Genomic DNA, 16,850 nt, shown 5'->3' on the forward strand with positions numbered 1-16,850 from the left:
TTTCCCCATATATTTTATTATAATTAAATCTTACGATCTCAACGATCTCAAGTATACCCAAAAGGCCTATATAATCACAAAATTTCTCTAATGCAAGACACAGGGACAAAATTCGAAAAACCCTTCTCCTTTTTTATTACAAAGCACACACAAGGGGTCACCTTAAGGTAAATTTTTCTTTTGCTCTTAGTCTGTTGTTCATGATTCTCTTATAACATCAAATATATGATCGTTTGAATTGTTGTATGATCAAATGTGTTCGGGGTTCTCATGTTAGATGATTTTGGTTTGTCATCGATGTGCTCAGTCTTTCTCTTCCCCTCTATTTTTATCTTGATAATTAAAAAGGTGTTTTTTAGGCTTTAATTCTCTAAAAAAACTAATAATAAATAAATAAAATAAAAATTACATTTTTTTATATAAGTTTTGAATGTCATGTCAAGTCTCGGACTTGCTTGATAATCAAAATGTTCTTTCATAGGTTTTTAAATCTTTTTTTTTAATTAATAATAATAAAAAATTAAAAGAATTATAAAATCATTTTTTAAATGTCATGTCAAATTTCAGATTTGCTTGATAACTAATTTTGTTATCATGTAGAATCTCGGGTTCTCTTGCACACTTAATTAAAGAGATTAAAGAGGGAACTGTCTTAAGACGGGCTTTATGGGGTGCTAATACCTTCTCCACACGTAACTGACTCCCAAATCCAAATTTGATTTTGAAGACCATTCTTTTTAAGGGTTTTCTATAGTTTTCCATAATAAACTATGGTGGCGACTCCTTTATTTATTTTCGTCGTCCCGTCACGATCTCGGTTGTGACAATATATATATATATATATATATATATATATATATATATATATATATATATAAAGATAAAAATGACTTCACTAAAGAGACTTAAATAAAACAAATAAAAGAAGACAAAAGATGTGAACAAAATTGAATTTGTGGAATTTTTATTGTAAGTAGTGAGAAGAAACAAATAATGAAATAATTGAATTTATGTTTCATGTCACCAAAATCCAATCATATAAGTTGTGCTTCTGGACTCCTTTTAAGCCAAAATGAAAAAATTCCAGCCACGTGCATTAATTAATTCATTGGTTGGTTGATCTAATAACACCTTACTTGGATTGCAAGAGTTTTCACCAATATTTCTGGACATGGATCCGCACCATTTTGGTTAAAAATTGCACGATTTAATGTAATCGAGCAAGTTTCTTTGCCCAAACATTCTTGTTCCACAATTTGTTTTGTAGCAATAGCATTGCAAGTTCCTAAAATATATTGTCCACATGAACCACTTGGATTGCCAAAGCTTGCAAACTCAACTGTCGTAATCTTTTTCCCAGGAGCACATTCCAATAAGGCTTTTGGTCCAAGGTATGACACAATAGGGTGGAAATTTCCTCTCCTGGACACCCATGAGTTCACATTGGGAGGGTCATTCTCTGCAATGAAACTGCAAATTGTGTCTCTGTTCACGTTCAAGATCTCAATCTGTCTTGGAGCCAATGGTTCCTCTTCAAATATAACAAGCAAGTTATCTTGTGGGTTGAGGAACGATCTTGGGATATGGAACCTAAATGAGTAGTGCAAGTTAGAAAATGTTTAAGACAATGCTCGTTTTTTTTTTAGTTAAACTTTTCAATTCTACTACATAGTTTTCTTACTCTGATTGAGTGGGCTTTCCAATTGGGGAGAGGAAACTCATCCAGTGACGACCAATGCTTTTACCGTTGATCCACATCATTCCTTTGCCCATTCCAGTCATCCTAATGGCAACTGGACCTGTTCCCTCAGGAGTGACAAATCTTGTCTGTAAAATCAATGCATGATATCGTTACAAAAAATATAAAGCAAAGAAAAGCCTTAAAGTGTTTCTTAAATATCATAGTTTGATATAAGACGTGTGCTATTTCTTACCCTGTACCAGGTGAGAGGACGTGGGACTGGACTGAGTGGCTTCCATTTTGCCCTTATTGATCCTTCATCACTAAAAACTTTCATGCCTTCACCCTTGAGACCAACCTATCAAATAAATTTAACCGATTTAGTTATGTAATTGTAACATGAAACAAAATTTTACTATCAAACTATAATTCAACTAACCCGATGACCCCACAAATTGGTAGTGATATCTAGTGTTCCTGTGTTGAGAGCTATGATGGATACGAGCTTGGGTCCTGCGTATCTATGTTCCATGTAAGCTCCACTATCCTATATATTCAAAATTTGAAGGATGAAACAATGTTATTTTGTTGTATTCATTGAAACTTTGATATGTGTTCATTAAACATGTAAGAACGAAAAAGTTAAGTCTCATACAGGTAATCCAACTGTGCCAGCTAGGATAGAAATATAGTTAGTTCCAACCCTAAGTTGTACTGGTCGGTTGAAATCAAAAGTTTTTTTGTCATGAGTTCCGTGAGCAGTTCCTAACACATAATAATTAGGACATTGTCATCAATACCTTGTCTCTTCACCATTTTGATACATACATACCAATATATATATATATACACACATTAGTTTGTGTCCTTACCAATGAGGTCTCCATTTACAAATGCAACCATTGTGTGTCCGTTACTCTCAATATGAATAATAGGGAGAACTCCAGGCTTTGTTGGCAAGTCTCCTGGAGCCAACTCAAAGCTATAATGAATAAAAAGGTTAGCAGTTAGAGACAACAATAATATAAAATGTTTTCAAAATAAAATAATTAAATAATATGCTTAAACAAACTCACCTGGTGGTGTACCAAGCATAATCACTGGTGTCCTTGAGCAAAGTGAAAAGCTCCCGCGGTTTGTTTTGGTACATATCCATTTTTTTGGTTGTTGGGATGGCCTCATTGAACATCTCCCATTGGAAATTGTTTGCCGTGGTTGACCTTTCATAGTTCCTTGAGTTATGTTGTGAAACAATCTATTACATGTGTCATATGTGAGTGAAATACTCAGTTGTTAATTCTATGTGATAACATATTGGAGATGAACAAATAAGTTAGTTAATTACACTTTGCGTGTTGTAGACCACGGTCTTGCAGTCAGGAAGGACGCTAATGGAATATGGAGGCAAAAAGTAGTTAGTGCCTCTGAAGTTAATAGTGGCCGCATCTGTTGTGTGGTTATTAGTGATGAAAGCAACACACAAGTTTGTTCCAAGCTTCTCAAAGGTTCTAATCTGCATGACATATATACCAACTTTGTTTAGCTTAATAAGTTTGTGACGCTACCTCCTTTTTATGCAACATCAAAAGTAATGTCAGATGCTCACCTCATGGAATTCGTTCAACTTTTCAACATTGGGATCGCCGCCAAGGATAGCTTTCCTACAAAGGAGCACGGCTTTATGGACATCCCTCAAATGACTCCATTTTGGTTCTCTTTCTAGACCGTATTCATCAAGAGGTGCCTCGTCATAATAACGAGTTGTGCTAAATTCAGAACTGGTTCTGCCAAAGTTTGTTCCTCCATGATACTACAAATGTTACACATCGAGTTACAAATTTAAGAAAAATAAATATTGGCCTAAAGTTATGTAAGTACAAAAAGATTTAGATGCTAAGAGAAACACCATGTAGTAGTTAACCAAGTTTCCACCCTTGGCGAAAAAGCGAGCAACTGAAAATGCAATATCTTCTGCAGATCTTTGGGATGGTGGATCTCCATGTACTCTGTACCTGATGTACACGATTACCAAATAAAATGTATTACTTGGTGTGTTCGTGATTTTGAATTTCTTTACCGAGGATAAACATTAAGTCATTTCTTACTGAGCGGTCCAGTTCTCTGTCCATATGACTGGTTTGTATGGTTTGTTTGGCCCCGAGAAGGTATCACCACAATGTCTTCCATTGCATGCATTGATCTATCGAATGAAATCACATTATGTCAAGCTAAGTTGGAAAATAATTTATGGCCATGCTACTCCTATTGTGTCATGACTTACCACTGGATCTGGTGCATCTGTTTGCTTACACATGATCCATGGAACTCCAACGTTCAATGCTACTGCCATGTTTGCAGCCCATTGGACATAGCTGTCACCCTTCTCTTCGTATGCACGTTGAACGTGGTTGTACTCATTCTCAATCTGTAACCATTGAATAATGCAACATGTTTACATTGATTACTCAAAAAGAAATTAAACACTTGGTTGGTTGCAAAATAAAAACCTGTGCTAAGACAATGGGACCTCCTTGGGGTGCAAAGAGCTTCTCATCTTTCATCATTTGTACAATCTTTGTCACGAATGCTTGCATGTGTTGCTTCAAATCAAAGGAATTTTCATGTTAATGATTAAATTATGTACTCAATTTTCATGTTAAAGGAATTATATATGGGGGATTGAGACTACCTTATAAGGCTCATTATCACAGCGGAATATGATGTCAGGAACCTCCTTAAGCCAATATGGAAGTCCTCTGATGAACATATGAGGAAAGAAAATAAGGTTGAGAATAACAAAGGAAATGAATCATATATTTGAAAATCAGATTAATTAATGGATATTTTACCCATGGTTCCACTCGGCTTGGATGAAGGGTCCAACCCTGAGAGTGACAAACATTCCATGTTCTTGAACAAGCTTAATAAACTTCACTAAGTCGTAATTACCTTCAAAGTTGAACTGTATATTGAAAGGAAAAAAAACATTTTCGCAAAACCCTATTTGAGTTTTATGGTCCTAAAACAATTGAGTCAATATTCAACAAGTAATTCACCTGTCCTTGTTGGGGCTCATGAGCATTCCAAAACACGTAGGTTTGGATGACATTTATGCCTCCACGTCTTGCATTATCAAGAAGGATAGGCCACATCTGCATTAGTCATGTACAAACACGTGCGATGAACCATATAGTATTGTCTCTTTGCATGAAAAAAATTACAATATTACAATATGATTATGATGAAAGTAACTTACATCTGGTGTGCTTCGTGGGTAGTGGATGGAACCAGAAAAAAGCAGCTCGCGCCTTCCGTTGATGAACAATGACTTACCATCATAAGTGACATTATGAGCAGTCATGTGACGACCATGCCCATGTGTTGCAACCACAATGGTGGAAAGCAAGGCCACGAGGAAAAGGGTGCGAGTCATGTTATTGGTTTGTTCCATTCTTTGTATTTAATCTTGTACGATGATTGAAAGAAGGCTTTGAGCGAGCTAATGCAGGGCTCCTCCTTCTCGGGTAGAGAGAGAGGTGCCCAGAAGCTGATTTGCTCTTTACACAAACGTTTCTTTTATACTATTCTTACACCAATAAATGTTAGCCCTTTGAGACAAAATTGTTTGTTCTTCCGCTATTTTTCTGTATTCTGTTATTATTCATTGGTTGTATTTTCTTCGTATTTGTCTTACTTTTATGTAATTATTCTATTCTTAGCCATACAAATTTATAAGAGCCATGTATCCTCATTTACTTTTCTTTTTTTTAGTTCACGCTATCTAAATTTAATCCACACCTTTCAAAATAAAAAGATATCACTCTTAAAAAATGTAGCTGTAATCATTGAATTTAAATTAATTATGGTTTTTGTCCTTTTATAAAAGTATATTGTAACGTTTTGATCACTCAACATTTTTTTTTTCGGAATATTTTAAAGAACATACGTGCTATTTTTTTTTGTATTATGTTATTATTCATTAGTATTTTCTTCATATTAATCTTGGTTTTATGTAATTATACTATTCTTATCTATACAAAATTATAAGAGCCACATATCCTCACTTATTATTATTTTTTAGTTCACGTTATCTAAAGTTACTCAACACCTTTCAAAATAGAAGATTTCACTCTCAAAAAAATTAAATATTTGTAATCAATGAATTCAAAATAATTATTGTTTTTATCCTCTTATGCAAATATATTGTAGCGTTTTAGTCACATAACATTTTTTTTTTTGTATATTTTAAACAACATATACTATTTTTCTCACATCGTTTTTATTTATTTTACCGTTTTAATCACTCAACATTTTTTTAAATATTTTAAACATCATATACTTTTTTTCCAACATACTTTTTATTTATTTTAGCGTTTTAATCACTCAATAATTTTTTTTCTTTTGGTAGACTAAAATTCAAGTAACTTATTGAAAATAAAATGTTTTTTTGTTTAAATATAAATTGTGAGATAGGATAAATAGTTCATTTTTCATAATTGTTTTCAACTTATAATTAAACATATTATCTATAACGGTGTAATTCTAAAATAATAAATCTAAATTAAAGCTGGTGTGAAAAAAATACTTAATCAATAACTTAATTAGTTAGTTTTGAAAATTTAAATCTTTAATTTTACTTTTAATTTATAAGACCTTAATCTAGAATTATAGTTACATAGTTTTATAATTATTATAACATCGTTTATGTTTCTAACTTTTTGACGGGAGAATGATGTATATACAAAATTCATCATTTGTTAAAAAAAGTAGTCTTCTAATTAGGATGATAACGGATGGGGCGGAGACGAGTTTCGCTATCCCATACACATTTTCGTAGAAAAAATTCATACTCATCTCCATACCCAAATCTGACGAGTATAAAATTTTTGTCTTATCCCCATCCTCCACCGGGCAACGGGTATAATCTCGTACTCATACATGTTGTTATTACTACTTTAATTAATAAAAATTACGGATAAGGAAACATAATATTATCAAATATTCAATATTAGGAGGAAAGTTGTTTCTTCGATATAAAATACTTTAAAATAAATTATAATTGTTTACATTTTATATTAGAATACCAAATCAAATTTAATGAAAATCAAAGCATCTATTAAATAAGCATTTATTAAATTTGCAAATATTAATGAAACCTAGTTGATAAAATTTAAAAATATTTTTAAAAAATATAAAAGAAAAACAAATATTCAAAATTCAAAATTTATTTTAAATGCTTGTTTACTTCAACTTTTTAAATTCTAATGAATCTCTTTTTTATACACTAATAAAAGTTATAGACATCACTTAATCAAAATGATGCAAAGAACAAATAATAAACATAATAATAAAATTTTTACATAAATTTTGTATCTTTTGAACTTCAATATATGTTGGATGATAATAAAAAATATTCATGACAATTACATTAAATTTTTATATTGTAGTAAATAAAAGTTATTTATATAATTATAGTGAAAAAAATTATAATATGATTGATAATGAGTTAGAAAAGAAAAAATAATTAGATAGAATACATCAAAACAGTATTCTACGTGATGAAAATAAACAACAAATAAAAAATATTAAAAAATTAACTAATGTGTGTCTTATAAACAATTTGAGAGACTATTGAAAGAAATCCCTCAAAGAAAAATAAAATGTATAATTAAAGGTATGAAAGGATGAAAAATACCCTAGAGATCTAAGAAAACTTTTCAAATATCAACATGTATATACTCAATGGTTGAGAAATAACAAAAATTGTTTTAGCGAAAAAAAAAAGTTCTTCAAATGAAACAAAAATGAATAATAATAATAATAAGTTTTTTTTTTGTATTGCCAAGTAAATGAAATGTTTATATTATTAAACATTTAAATTGAGAGTATTAAACATTCTCATGTGAAAGGAAAATATACAATAAATAAAAGTATTAAAAAATAGTAGAAATATTCAAATGTGAGACATAAAATTTTTTAATTAACATACATCATTTTAACATAATTACATAAAGGTTATGATAAGATGAAAAATATATTGGAAATCCAATTGAATTTTATGAAAATATATTGAAAATGCGAATGAATTTCATGACAAACCAAATAATTAAAAGAAATAAAAAATATAAAGTATATATATATATATATATATATATATATATATATATATATATGTTTACTTAATTAATAGTGAATATTTTAATAATTTAAACGAAGACGGAGATATGGCAGAGACAAGTATTATGGCGGGGATTCCCCATACCCAAACTCATACTCATACCTAGTCAATAGGGGATTCCTCGTCAAAATAGGGATGGGTTCGAGCAATACCCATGAGGGCGAGTTTATTTGTCATCTCTACTTCTAATAATATATCATATCTTTAGGGATAAGTATGTTCTTAGTTTTTGTATATAAAAGCAAGATTGGGATTTGTCCCTCAAAATTCATACAAAATTTGTGAATTTGGATTCTCTGTTGGGGTTTTCTATGTTGTTCCTCTACAACTGTGCCACTATGACACATTGATTATCACTAATTTTAACATTTTAAAATATATTAAAAAGATATTTAAAATACTAATATAGTGTATTTTTAATTCTGAGTAGAGGACAACACCCAAAAAACAAGTAGAAAAGTTGGACTCAAAATTTGTCCTTATATTTTAGTAATGCAAGGAATTCGTCCATCAGAACAAACAAAGTTAACTTTTAGGTGACGTATCTAATGATCATGTTGATTAGACTGACATGTCAGAACACGTGACGGCCACACAATTGACACGTGTAATTAAAAAAAAAGTTTTTATTTTTATTTTTATTTTTCTTTTGGTTATGAAGGACGTATTCCATATATCACTGAATAGGGACTAATTTTATATGAATTTTGAGGGTGAGAGACAAATTCCAATTTTACATTTAGAATATATGAATTAAAAATATACTTAGCATAAATAGTGTTTTGAACTAATAATTTTTTGTTCTATTATATAAATATTAAATAATAACAATTATATACATTAATATTGATGAAAATAATTTATTTCACTTTTAAGAAATAATTTAAGTTGTGTTTGAAATATTAACATTTTTAAAAAACTAATATAAATGGGTTGAATTAAGTATTTATTGAAATATTAAGTATTTTCTAAGTTCCAAAAAATTAAAACTTATTATAAATCAATATGTTATTATATACAATTTACATATTACAAAAATTATTTGATAAATTCAATAATTCTCTAAATAATTATAGATTATATAATAACTTAGTAAATTATAAAAATTATTTATATGTTCACTAAGTATATATCAAATTATTTTAAAGATAATTTATTTATTAACTAGGTGTAATTATATATTCATTAAGTATATTCACTTAGAGAATTTAATGAATTTAAAAATTATTTATATATTCACAAGATGTAGACTAAATTATTTAAAAAAAAATTGTACATTATATATTCATTAAGTGAATATATATTCACTAAGTCAATTTATTACAATTTTTGTAATATATTAGTTATATATAATAAGATATTAATTTGTAATAAATTTTATCTCTTTTAAAATATAAAAACACTTAACATTTTAATAAATATTTAATTTAAGTAACTTATATTATTTTTTGAACAATGTTAAAATTTTAATATTAATAATTTCTTTTATTTCAATATTAATTTATATAAGTGATATAATTTAACGTTTATATAACATAATAATCAATTAATTAGTTCAAACAATCATTTCTGTTCAGTAGGTTCTTAGTTCATGCATTTACATACGAAATTGGAATTCATCTCTCTTTTAAAGTTCATATAAAATTTGTTTTATACTTTAGTAACACATGAAATATGTCATCCAAAACTAAAAGAAAAATTAAACATGAACAAAAAATAAATAAAATAAAATAAAATTACATGTATCAGCCACGTGGCAATCATGTTTTGTAACATGTTAGTTTAGTAAGCATGATCGTTAGACACGTCACCTAAAAGTTAACACCGTTTATCTTGAAGGACGAATTTCATGCATTTCTAAACTATATAGACAAATTTTATATAAACTTTAAAGGTTGGACAAATTCCAATTTTGCATGTCAACACAATAACTAAAACATACTTATCCGTTTCTTTAATTATACTTCTAATTTATAAGACCCAAATATAAAATTATAGTAACATAGTTTTATAAATGTTATACCTTTGCTTATGTTTCTAACCTTTTCACGAGAGAATGATGTGTATACAAAATCTTCATTTGTTAAAAAAGGTACTCTTATAATAATGTATTAGTTTTTAGTTTTTAGTTGATAATTGAGACGAGGACTTATTTATTTATATTCTATTTATGAATATATATATATATATCAACATCCAATTTCATCCGGATAAATGTATTTTTTTGGTTAAAAAAAATAATAAAAATAATATATAATATAATAATAAAAAATAATAAAATAAATAAAAAATATGTTTTGATTGATGGTAGGTTTTTAAACTTTAATTTTACCCGGGAAAAAAAGAAAAAAAAAAACTAAGGGAAGGAGAATCTAATTTATTGTTAATTATTACACTCTTTTCATGAGCCCAAATGTTTTACATATTTTTACCCACTGTTTGCTATTTACACTCTTCACATGACATGTCAGAAAAGGACGTTTCATAATTTCTGTTTTTAGAGAACCGTATAATATTAGGAGCAATATTTTTTATAATAATTTGAATAAATATCGTGCGTGCATTTACACTTATGTGTGTCAGACTCAGAAGATATTATTTTAATTAGAAACAAATATTTCCGATATAATGCTTTTAGAGCATGGTATGATTTTAATCTTTAGAAGAAAATATTCCTAGTAATAATTAGAATCAACTTGAATAATATGTTATGATTTGATCACGGTCTTTATGTGACAGAGAATATGATTCTAGTAATTACATACATTATTATGCAATGATTTAATAATTATGATTTAATAATTATAATCAATACAGTGAATATTATGCAATGATTTAATAAGGTCAATCCTTTCCCCATATATTTTATTATAATTAAATCTTACGATCTCAACGATCTCAAGTATACCCAAAAGGCCTATATAATCACAAAATTTCTCTAATGCAAGACACAGGGACAAAATTCGAAAAACCCTTCTCCTTTTTTATTACAAAGCACACACAAGGGGTCACCTTAAGGTAAATTTTTCTTTTGCTCTTAGTCTGTTGTTCATGATTCTCTTATAACATCAAATATATGATCGTTTGAATTGTTGTATGATCAAATGTGTTCGGGGTTCTCATGTTAGATGATTTTGGTTTGTCATCGATGTGCTCAGTCTTTCTCTTCCCCTCTATTTTTATCTTGATAATTAAAAAGGTGTTTTTTAGGCTTTAATTCTCTAAAAAAACTAATAATAAATAAATAAAATAAAAATTACATTTTTTTATATAAGTTTTGAATGTCATGTCAAGTCTCGGACTTGCTTGATAATCAAAATGTTCTTTCATAGGTTTTTAAATCTTTTTTTTTAATTAATAATAATAAAAAATTAAAAGAATTATAAAATCATTTTTTAAATGTCATGTCAAATTTCAGATTTGCTTGATAACTAATTTTGTTATCATGTAGAATCTCGGGTTCTCTTGCACACTTAATTAAAGAGATTAAAGAGGGAACTGTCTTAAGACGGGCTTTATGGGGTGCTAATACCTTCTCCACACGTAACTGACTCCCAAATCCAAATTTGATTTCGAAGACCATTCTTTTTAAGGGTTTTCTATAGTTTTCCATAATAAACTATGGTGGCGACTCCTTTATTTATTTTCGTCGTCCCGTCACGATCTCGGTTGTGACAATATATATATATATATATATATATATATATATATATATATAAAGATAAAAATGACTTCACTAAAGAGACTTAAATAAAACAAATAAAAGAAGACAAAAGATGTGAACAAAATTGAATTTGTGGAATTTTTATTGTAAGTAGTGAGAAGAAACAAATAATGAAATAATTGAATTTATGTTTCATGTCACCAAAATCCAATCATATAAGTTGTGCTTCTGGACTCCTTTTAAGCCAAAATGAAAAAATTCCAGCCACGTGCATTAATTAATTCATTGGTTGGTTGATCTAATAACACCTTACTTGGATTGCAAGAGTTTTCACCAATATTTCTGGACATGGATCCGCACCATTTTGGTTAAAAATTGCACGATTTAATGCAATCGAGCAAGTTTCTTTGCCCAAACATTCTTGATCCACAATTTGTTTTGTAGCAATAGCATTGCAAGTTCCTAAAATATATTGTCCACATGAACCACTTGGATTGCCAAAGCTTGCAAACTCAACTGTCGTAATCTTTTTCCCAGGAGCACATTCCAATAAGGCTTTTGGTCCAAGGTATGGCACAATAGGGTGGAAATTTCCTCTCCTGGACACCCATGAGTTCACATTGGGAGGGTCATTCTCTGCAATGAAACTGCAAATTGTGTCTCTGTTCACGTTCAAGATCTCAATCTGTCTTGGAGCCAATGGTTCCTCTTCAAATATAACAAGCAAGTTATCTTGTGGGTTGAGGAACGATCTTGGGATATGGAACCTAAATGAGTGGTGCAAGTTAGAAAATGTTTAAGACAATGCTCGTTTTTTTTTAATTAAACTTTTCAATTCTACTACATAGTTTTCTTACTCTGATTGAGTGGGCTTTCCAATTGGGGAGAGGAAACTCATCCAGTGACGACCAATGCTTTTACCGTTGATCCACATCATTCCTTTGCCCATTCCAGTCATCCTAATGGCAACTGGACCTGTTCCCTCAGGAGTGACAAATCTTGTCTGTAAAATCAATGCATGATATCGTTACAAAAAATATAAAGCAAAGAAAAGCCTTAAAGTGTTTCTTAAATATCATAGTTTGATATAAGACGTGTGCTATTTCTTACCCTGTACCAGGTGAGAGGACGTGGGACTGGACTGAGTGGCTTCCATTTTGCCCTTATTGATCCTTCATCACTAAAAACTTTCATGCCTTCACCCTTGAGACCAACCTATCAAATAAATTTAACCGATTTAGTTATGTAATTGTAACATGAAACAAAATTTTACTATCAAACTATAATTCAACTAACCCGATGACCCCACAAATTGGTAGTGATATCTAGTGTTCCTGTGTTGAGAGCTATGATGGATACGAGCTTGGGTCCTGCGTATCTATGTTCCATGTAAGCTCCACTATCCTATATATTCAAAATTTGAAGGATGAAACAATGTTATTTTGTTGTATTCATTGAAACTTTGATATGTGTTCATTAAACATGTAAGAACGAAAAAGTTAAGTCTCATACAGGTAATCCAACTGTGCCAGCTAGGATAGAAATATAGTTAGTTCCAACCCTAAGTTGTACTGGTCGGTTGAAATCAAAAGTTTTTTTGTCATGAGTTCCGTGAGCAGTTCCTAACACATAATAATTAGGACATTGTCATCAATACCTTGTCTCTTCACCATTTTGATACATACATACCAATATATATATATATACACACATTAGTTTGTGTCCTTACCAATGAGGTCTCCATTTACAAATGCAACCATTGTGTGTCCGTTACTCTCAATATGAATAATAGGGAGAACTCCAGGCTTTGTTGGCAAGTCTCCTGGAGCCAACTCAAAGCTATAATGAATAAAAAGGTTAGCAGTTAGAGACAACAATAATATAAAATGTTTTCAAAATAAAATAATTAAATAATATGCTTAAACAAACTCACCTGGTGGTGTACCAAGCATAATCACTGGTGTCCTTGAGCAAAGTGAAAAGCTCCCGCGGTTTGTTTTGGTACATATCCATTTTTTTGGTTGTTGGGATGGCCTCATTGAACATCTCCCATTGGAAATTGTTTGCCGTGGTTGACCTTTCATAGTTCCTTGAGTTATGTTGTGAAACAATCTATTACATGTGTCATATGTGAGTGAAATACTCAGTTGTTAATTCTATGTGATAACATATTGGAGATGAACAAATAAGTTAGTTAATTACACTTTGCGTGTTGTAGACCACGGTCTTGCAGTCAGGAAGGACGCTAATGGAATATGGAGGCAAAAAGTAGTTAGTGCCTCTGAAGTTAATAGTGGCCGCATCTGTTGTGTGGTTATTAGTGATGAAAGCAACACACAAGTTTGTTCCAAGCTTCTCAAAGGTTCTAATCTGCATGACATATATACCAACTTTGTTTAGCTTAATAAGTTTGTGACGCTACCTCCTTTTTATGCAACATCAAAAGTAATGTCAGATGCTCACCTCATGGAATTCGTTCAACTTTTCAACATTGGGATCGCCGCCAAGGATAGCTTTCCTACAAAGGAGCACGGCTTTATGGACATCCCTCAAATGACTCCATTTTGGTTCTCTTTCTAGACCGTATTCATCAAGAGGTGCCTCGTCATAATAACGAGTTGTGCTAAATTCAGAACTGGTTCTGCCAAAGTTTGTTCCTCCATGATACTACAAATGTTACACATCGAGTTACAAATTTAAGAAAAAAAAATATTGGCCTAAAGTTATGTAAGTACAAAAAGATTTAGATGCTAAGAGAAACACCATGTAGTAGTTAACCAAGTTTCCACCCTTGGCGAAAAAGCGAGCAACTGAAAATGCAATATCTTCTGCAGATCTTTGGGATGGTGGATCTCCATGTACTCTGTACCTGATGTACACGATTACCAAATAAAATGTATTACTTGGTGTGTTCGTGATTTTGAATTTCTTTACCGAGGATAAACATTAAGTCATTTCTTACTGAGCGGTCCAGTTCTCTGTCCATATGACTGGTTTGTATGGTTTGTTTGGCCCCGAGAAGGTATCACCACAATGTCTTCCATTGCATGCATTGATCTATCGAATGAAATCACATTATGTCAAGCTAAGTTGGAAAATAATTTATGGCCATGCTACTCCTATTGTGTCATGACTTACCACTGGATCTGGTGCATCTGTTTGCTTACACATGATCCATGGAACTCCAACGTTCAATGCTACTGCCATGTTTGCAGCCCATTGGACATAGCTGTCACCCTTCTCTTCGTATGCACGTTGAACGTGGTTGTACTCATTCTCAATCTGTAACCATTGAATAATGCAACATGTTTACATTGATTACTCAAAAAGAAATTAAACACTTGGTTGGTTGCAAAATAAAAACCTGTGCTAAGACAATGGGACCTCCTTGGGGTGCAAAGAGCTTCTCATCTTTCATCATTTGTACAATCTTTGTCACGAATGCTTGCATGTGTTGCTTCAAATCAAAGGAATTTTCATGTTAATGATTAAATTATGTACTCAATTTTCATGTTAAAGGAATTATATATGGGGGATTGAGACTACCTTATAAGGCTCATTATCACAGCGGAATATGATGTCAGGAACCTCCTTAAGCCAATATGGAAGTCCTCTGATGAACATATGAGGAAAGAAAATAAGGTTGAGAATAACAAAGGAAATGAATCATATATTTGAAAATCAGATTAATTAATGGATATTTTACCCATGGTTCCACTCGGCTTGGATGAAGGGTCCAACCCTGAGAGTGACAAACATTCCATGTTCTTGAACAAGCTTAATAAACTTCACTAAGTCGTAATTACCTTCAAAGTTGAACTGTATATTGAAAGGAAAAAAAACATTTTCGCAAAACCCTATTTGAGTTTTATGGTCCTAAAACAATTGAGTCAATATTCAACAAGTAATTCACCTGTCCTTGTTGGGGCTCATGAGCATTCCAAAACACGTAGGTTTGGATGACATTTATGCCTCCACGTCTTGCATTATCAAGAAGGATAGGCCACATCTGCATTAGTCATGTACAAACACGTGCGATGAACCATATAGTATTGTCTCTTTGCATGAAAAAAATTACAATATTACAATATGATTATGATGAAAGTAACTTACATCTGGTGTGCTTCGTGGGTAGTGGATGGAACCAGAAAAAAGCAGCTCGCGCCTTCCGTTGATGAACAATGACTTACCATCATAAGTGACATTATGAGCAGTCATGTGACGACCATGCCCATGTGTTGCAACCACAATGGTGGAAAGCAAGGCCACGAGGAAAAGGGTGCGAGTCATGTTATTGGTTTGTTCCATTCTTTGTATTTAATCTTGTACGATGATTAAAAGAAGGCTTTGAGCGAGCTAATGCAGGGCTCCTCCTTCTCGGGTAGAGAGAGGTGCCCAGAAGCTGATTTGCTCTTTACACAAACGTTTCTTTTATACTATTCTTACACCAATAAATGTTAGCCCTTTGAGACAAAATTGTTTGTTCTTCCGCTATTTTTCTGTATTCTGTTATTATTCATTGGTTGTATTTTCTTCGTATTTGTCTTACTTTTATGTAATTATTCTATTCTTAGCCATATTTCCTCATTTACTAATTTTTTTAAATCCCGCTCTCTAAATTTAATCAACACCTTTCAAAATAGAATATTTCACTCTCAAAAAAAAAAATTGTAATCAATGAATTAAATTAATTGTTGTTTGTATCTTTATATACAAATATATTGTAGAGTTTTAATCACTCAATTTCTTTTTTCTAAATATTTTAAACATAATGTCCTTTTTCTCTCACATTCTTTTTATTTATTTTAGCGTTTTAATCAAACAACTTTTTTTTTTCTTTTGGTAGACCAAAGTTCAACTAAACTATTGAAAATAAAATATTTTTTTAAAATATAAATTGTGATATAGATATTGTTAATTTTTTATAACTGTTTTAAACTTATAATTAAATATATTATCTGGGACGGTGTAATTCTAAAATAATAAATCAAAATTAAAGCTGGTGTGAAAACAATACCTAGTCAATAACTTAATTAGTTAGTTTTGAAAAGTTATATCTTTAATTATACTTTTAATTTATAAGACCTAAATGTAAAATTATATTTAAGAAATTAAGTATCACTTAAATTAATAATAAGTTATCGACAAATATTGCGAATTTAAAAGGGAATTATAATTTATGTGGATTTAATTAAGATATATTGGAAATGTATTTTTTTCATGGTGTTATAAGTAATTGTTCTGAAAGGTAAATTGTTGGTTTTCTTTAAATGGTATGTTAATTGTTTGGCATTTTAAGTTTAAAATATTTATATTTAAAAAATAAA

The 16,850-nt window shown here is 30.5% G+C and overlaps 2 protein-coding genes across 2 annotated transcripts; both read right to left on the bottom strand.

Annotated features, from left to right (window-relative positions):
* Positions 1 to 938: 938 nt before the first annotated feature.
* On the bottom strand, positions 939 to 5,237 carry LOC114162987 (beta-galactosidase 13-like). Its single transcript, XM_028047021.2, has 17 exons — positions 4,938 to 5,237; positions 4,738 to 4,833; positions 4,531 to 4,643; positions 4,371 to 4,437; positions 4,189 to 4,281; positions 3,963 to 4,106; positions 3,787 to 3,881; positions 3,588 to 3,693; positions 3,288 to 3,491; positions 3,027 to 3,194; positions 2,758 to 2,936; positions 2,554 to 2,663; positions 2,337 to 2,446; positions 2,121 to 2,228; positions 1,935 to 2,039; positions 1,682 to 1,827; positions 939 to 1,590 (listed from the first exon to the last, which is right to left on the bottom strand). The coding sequence occupies exons 1-17, from the start codon at positions 5,130 to 5,132 to the stop codon at positions 1,122 to 1,124; spliced, it is 2,508 nt and encodes an 835-aa protein (XP_027902822.2). The 5' UTR covers positions 5,133 to 5,237; the 3' UTR covers positions 939 to 1,121.
* Positions 5,238 to 11,638: 6,401 nt separating this feature from the next.
* Positions 11,639 to 15,925, bottom strand: LOC114163001 (beta-galactosidase 13-like). The gene is made up of 17 exons (XM_028047044.2): positions 15,637 to 15,925; positions 15,437 to 15,532; positions 15,230 to 15,342; positions 15,070 to 15,136; positions 14,888 to 14,980; positions 14,662 to 14,805; positions 14,486 to 14,580; positions 14,287 to 14,392; positions 13,987 to 14,190; positions 13,726 to 13,893; positions 13,457 to 13,635; positions 13,253 to 13,362; positions 13,036 to 13,145; positions 12,820 to 12,927; positions 12,634 to 12,738; positions 12,381 to 12,526; positions 11,639 to 12,290 (listed from the first exon to the last, which is right to left on the bottom strand). The coding sequence occupies exons 1-17, from the start codon at positions 15,829 to 15,831 to the stop codon at positions 11,822 to 11,824; spliced, it is 2,508 nt and encodes an 835-aa protein (XP_027902845.2). The 5' UTR covers positions 15,832 to 15,925; the 3' UTR covers positions 11,639 to 11,821.
* Between the last annotated feature and the right edge of the window lie 925 nt (positions 15,926 to 16,850).

This window comes from Vigna unguiculata, chromosome 9 (genome assembly GCF_037176805.1).
Source record: "Vigna unguiculata cultivar grain cowpea cultivar isolate G323 ecotype 2 chromosome 9, ASM3717680v1, whole genome shotgun sequence".
Classification (NCBI taxonomy): domain Eukaryota; kingdom Viridiplantae; phylum Streptophyta; class Magnoliopsida; order Fabales; family Fabaceae; genus Vigna; species Vigna unguiculata.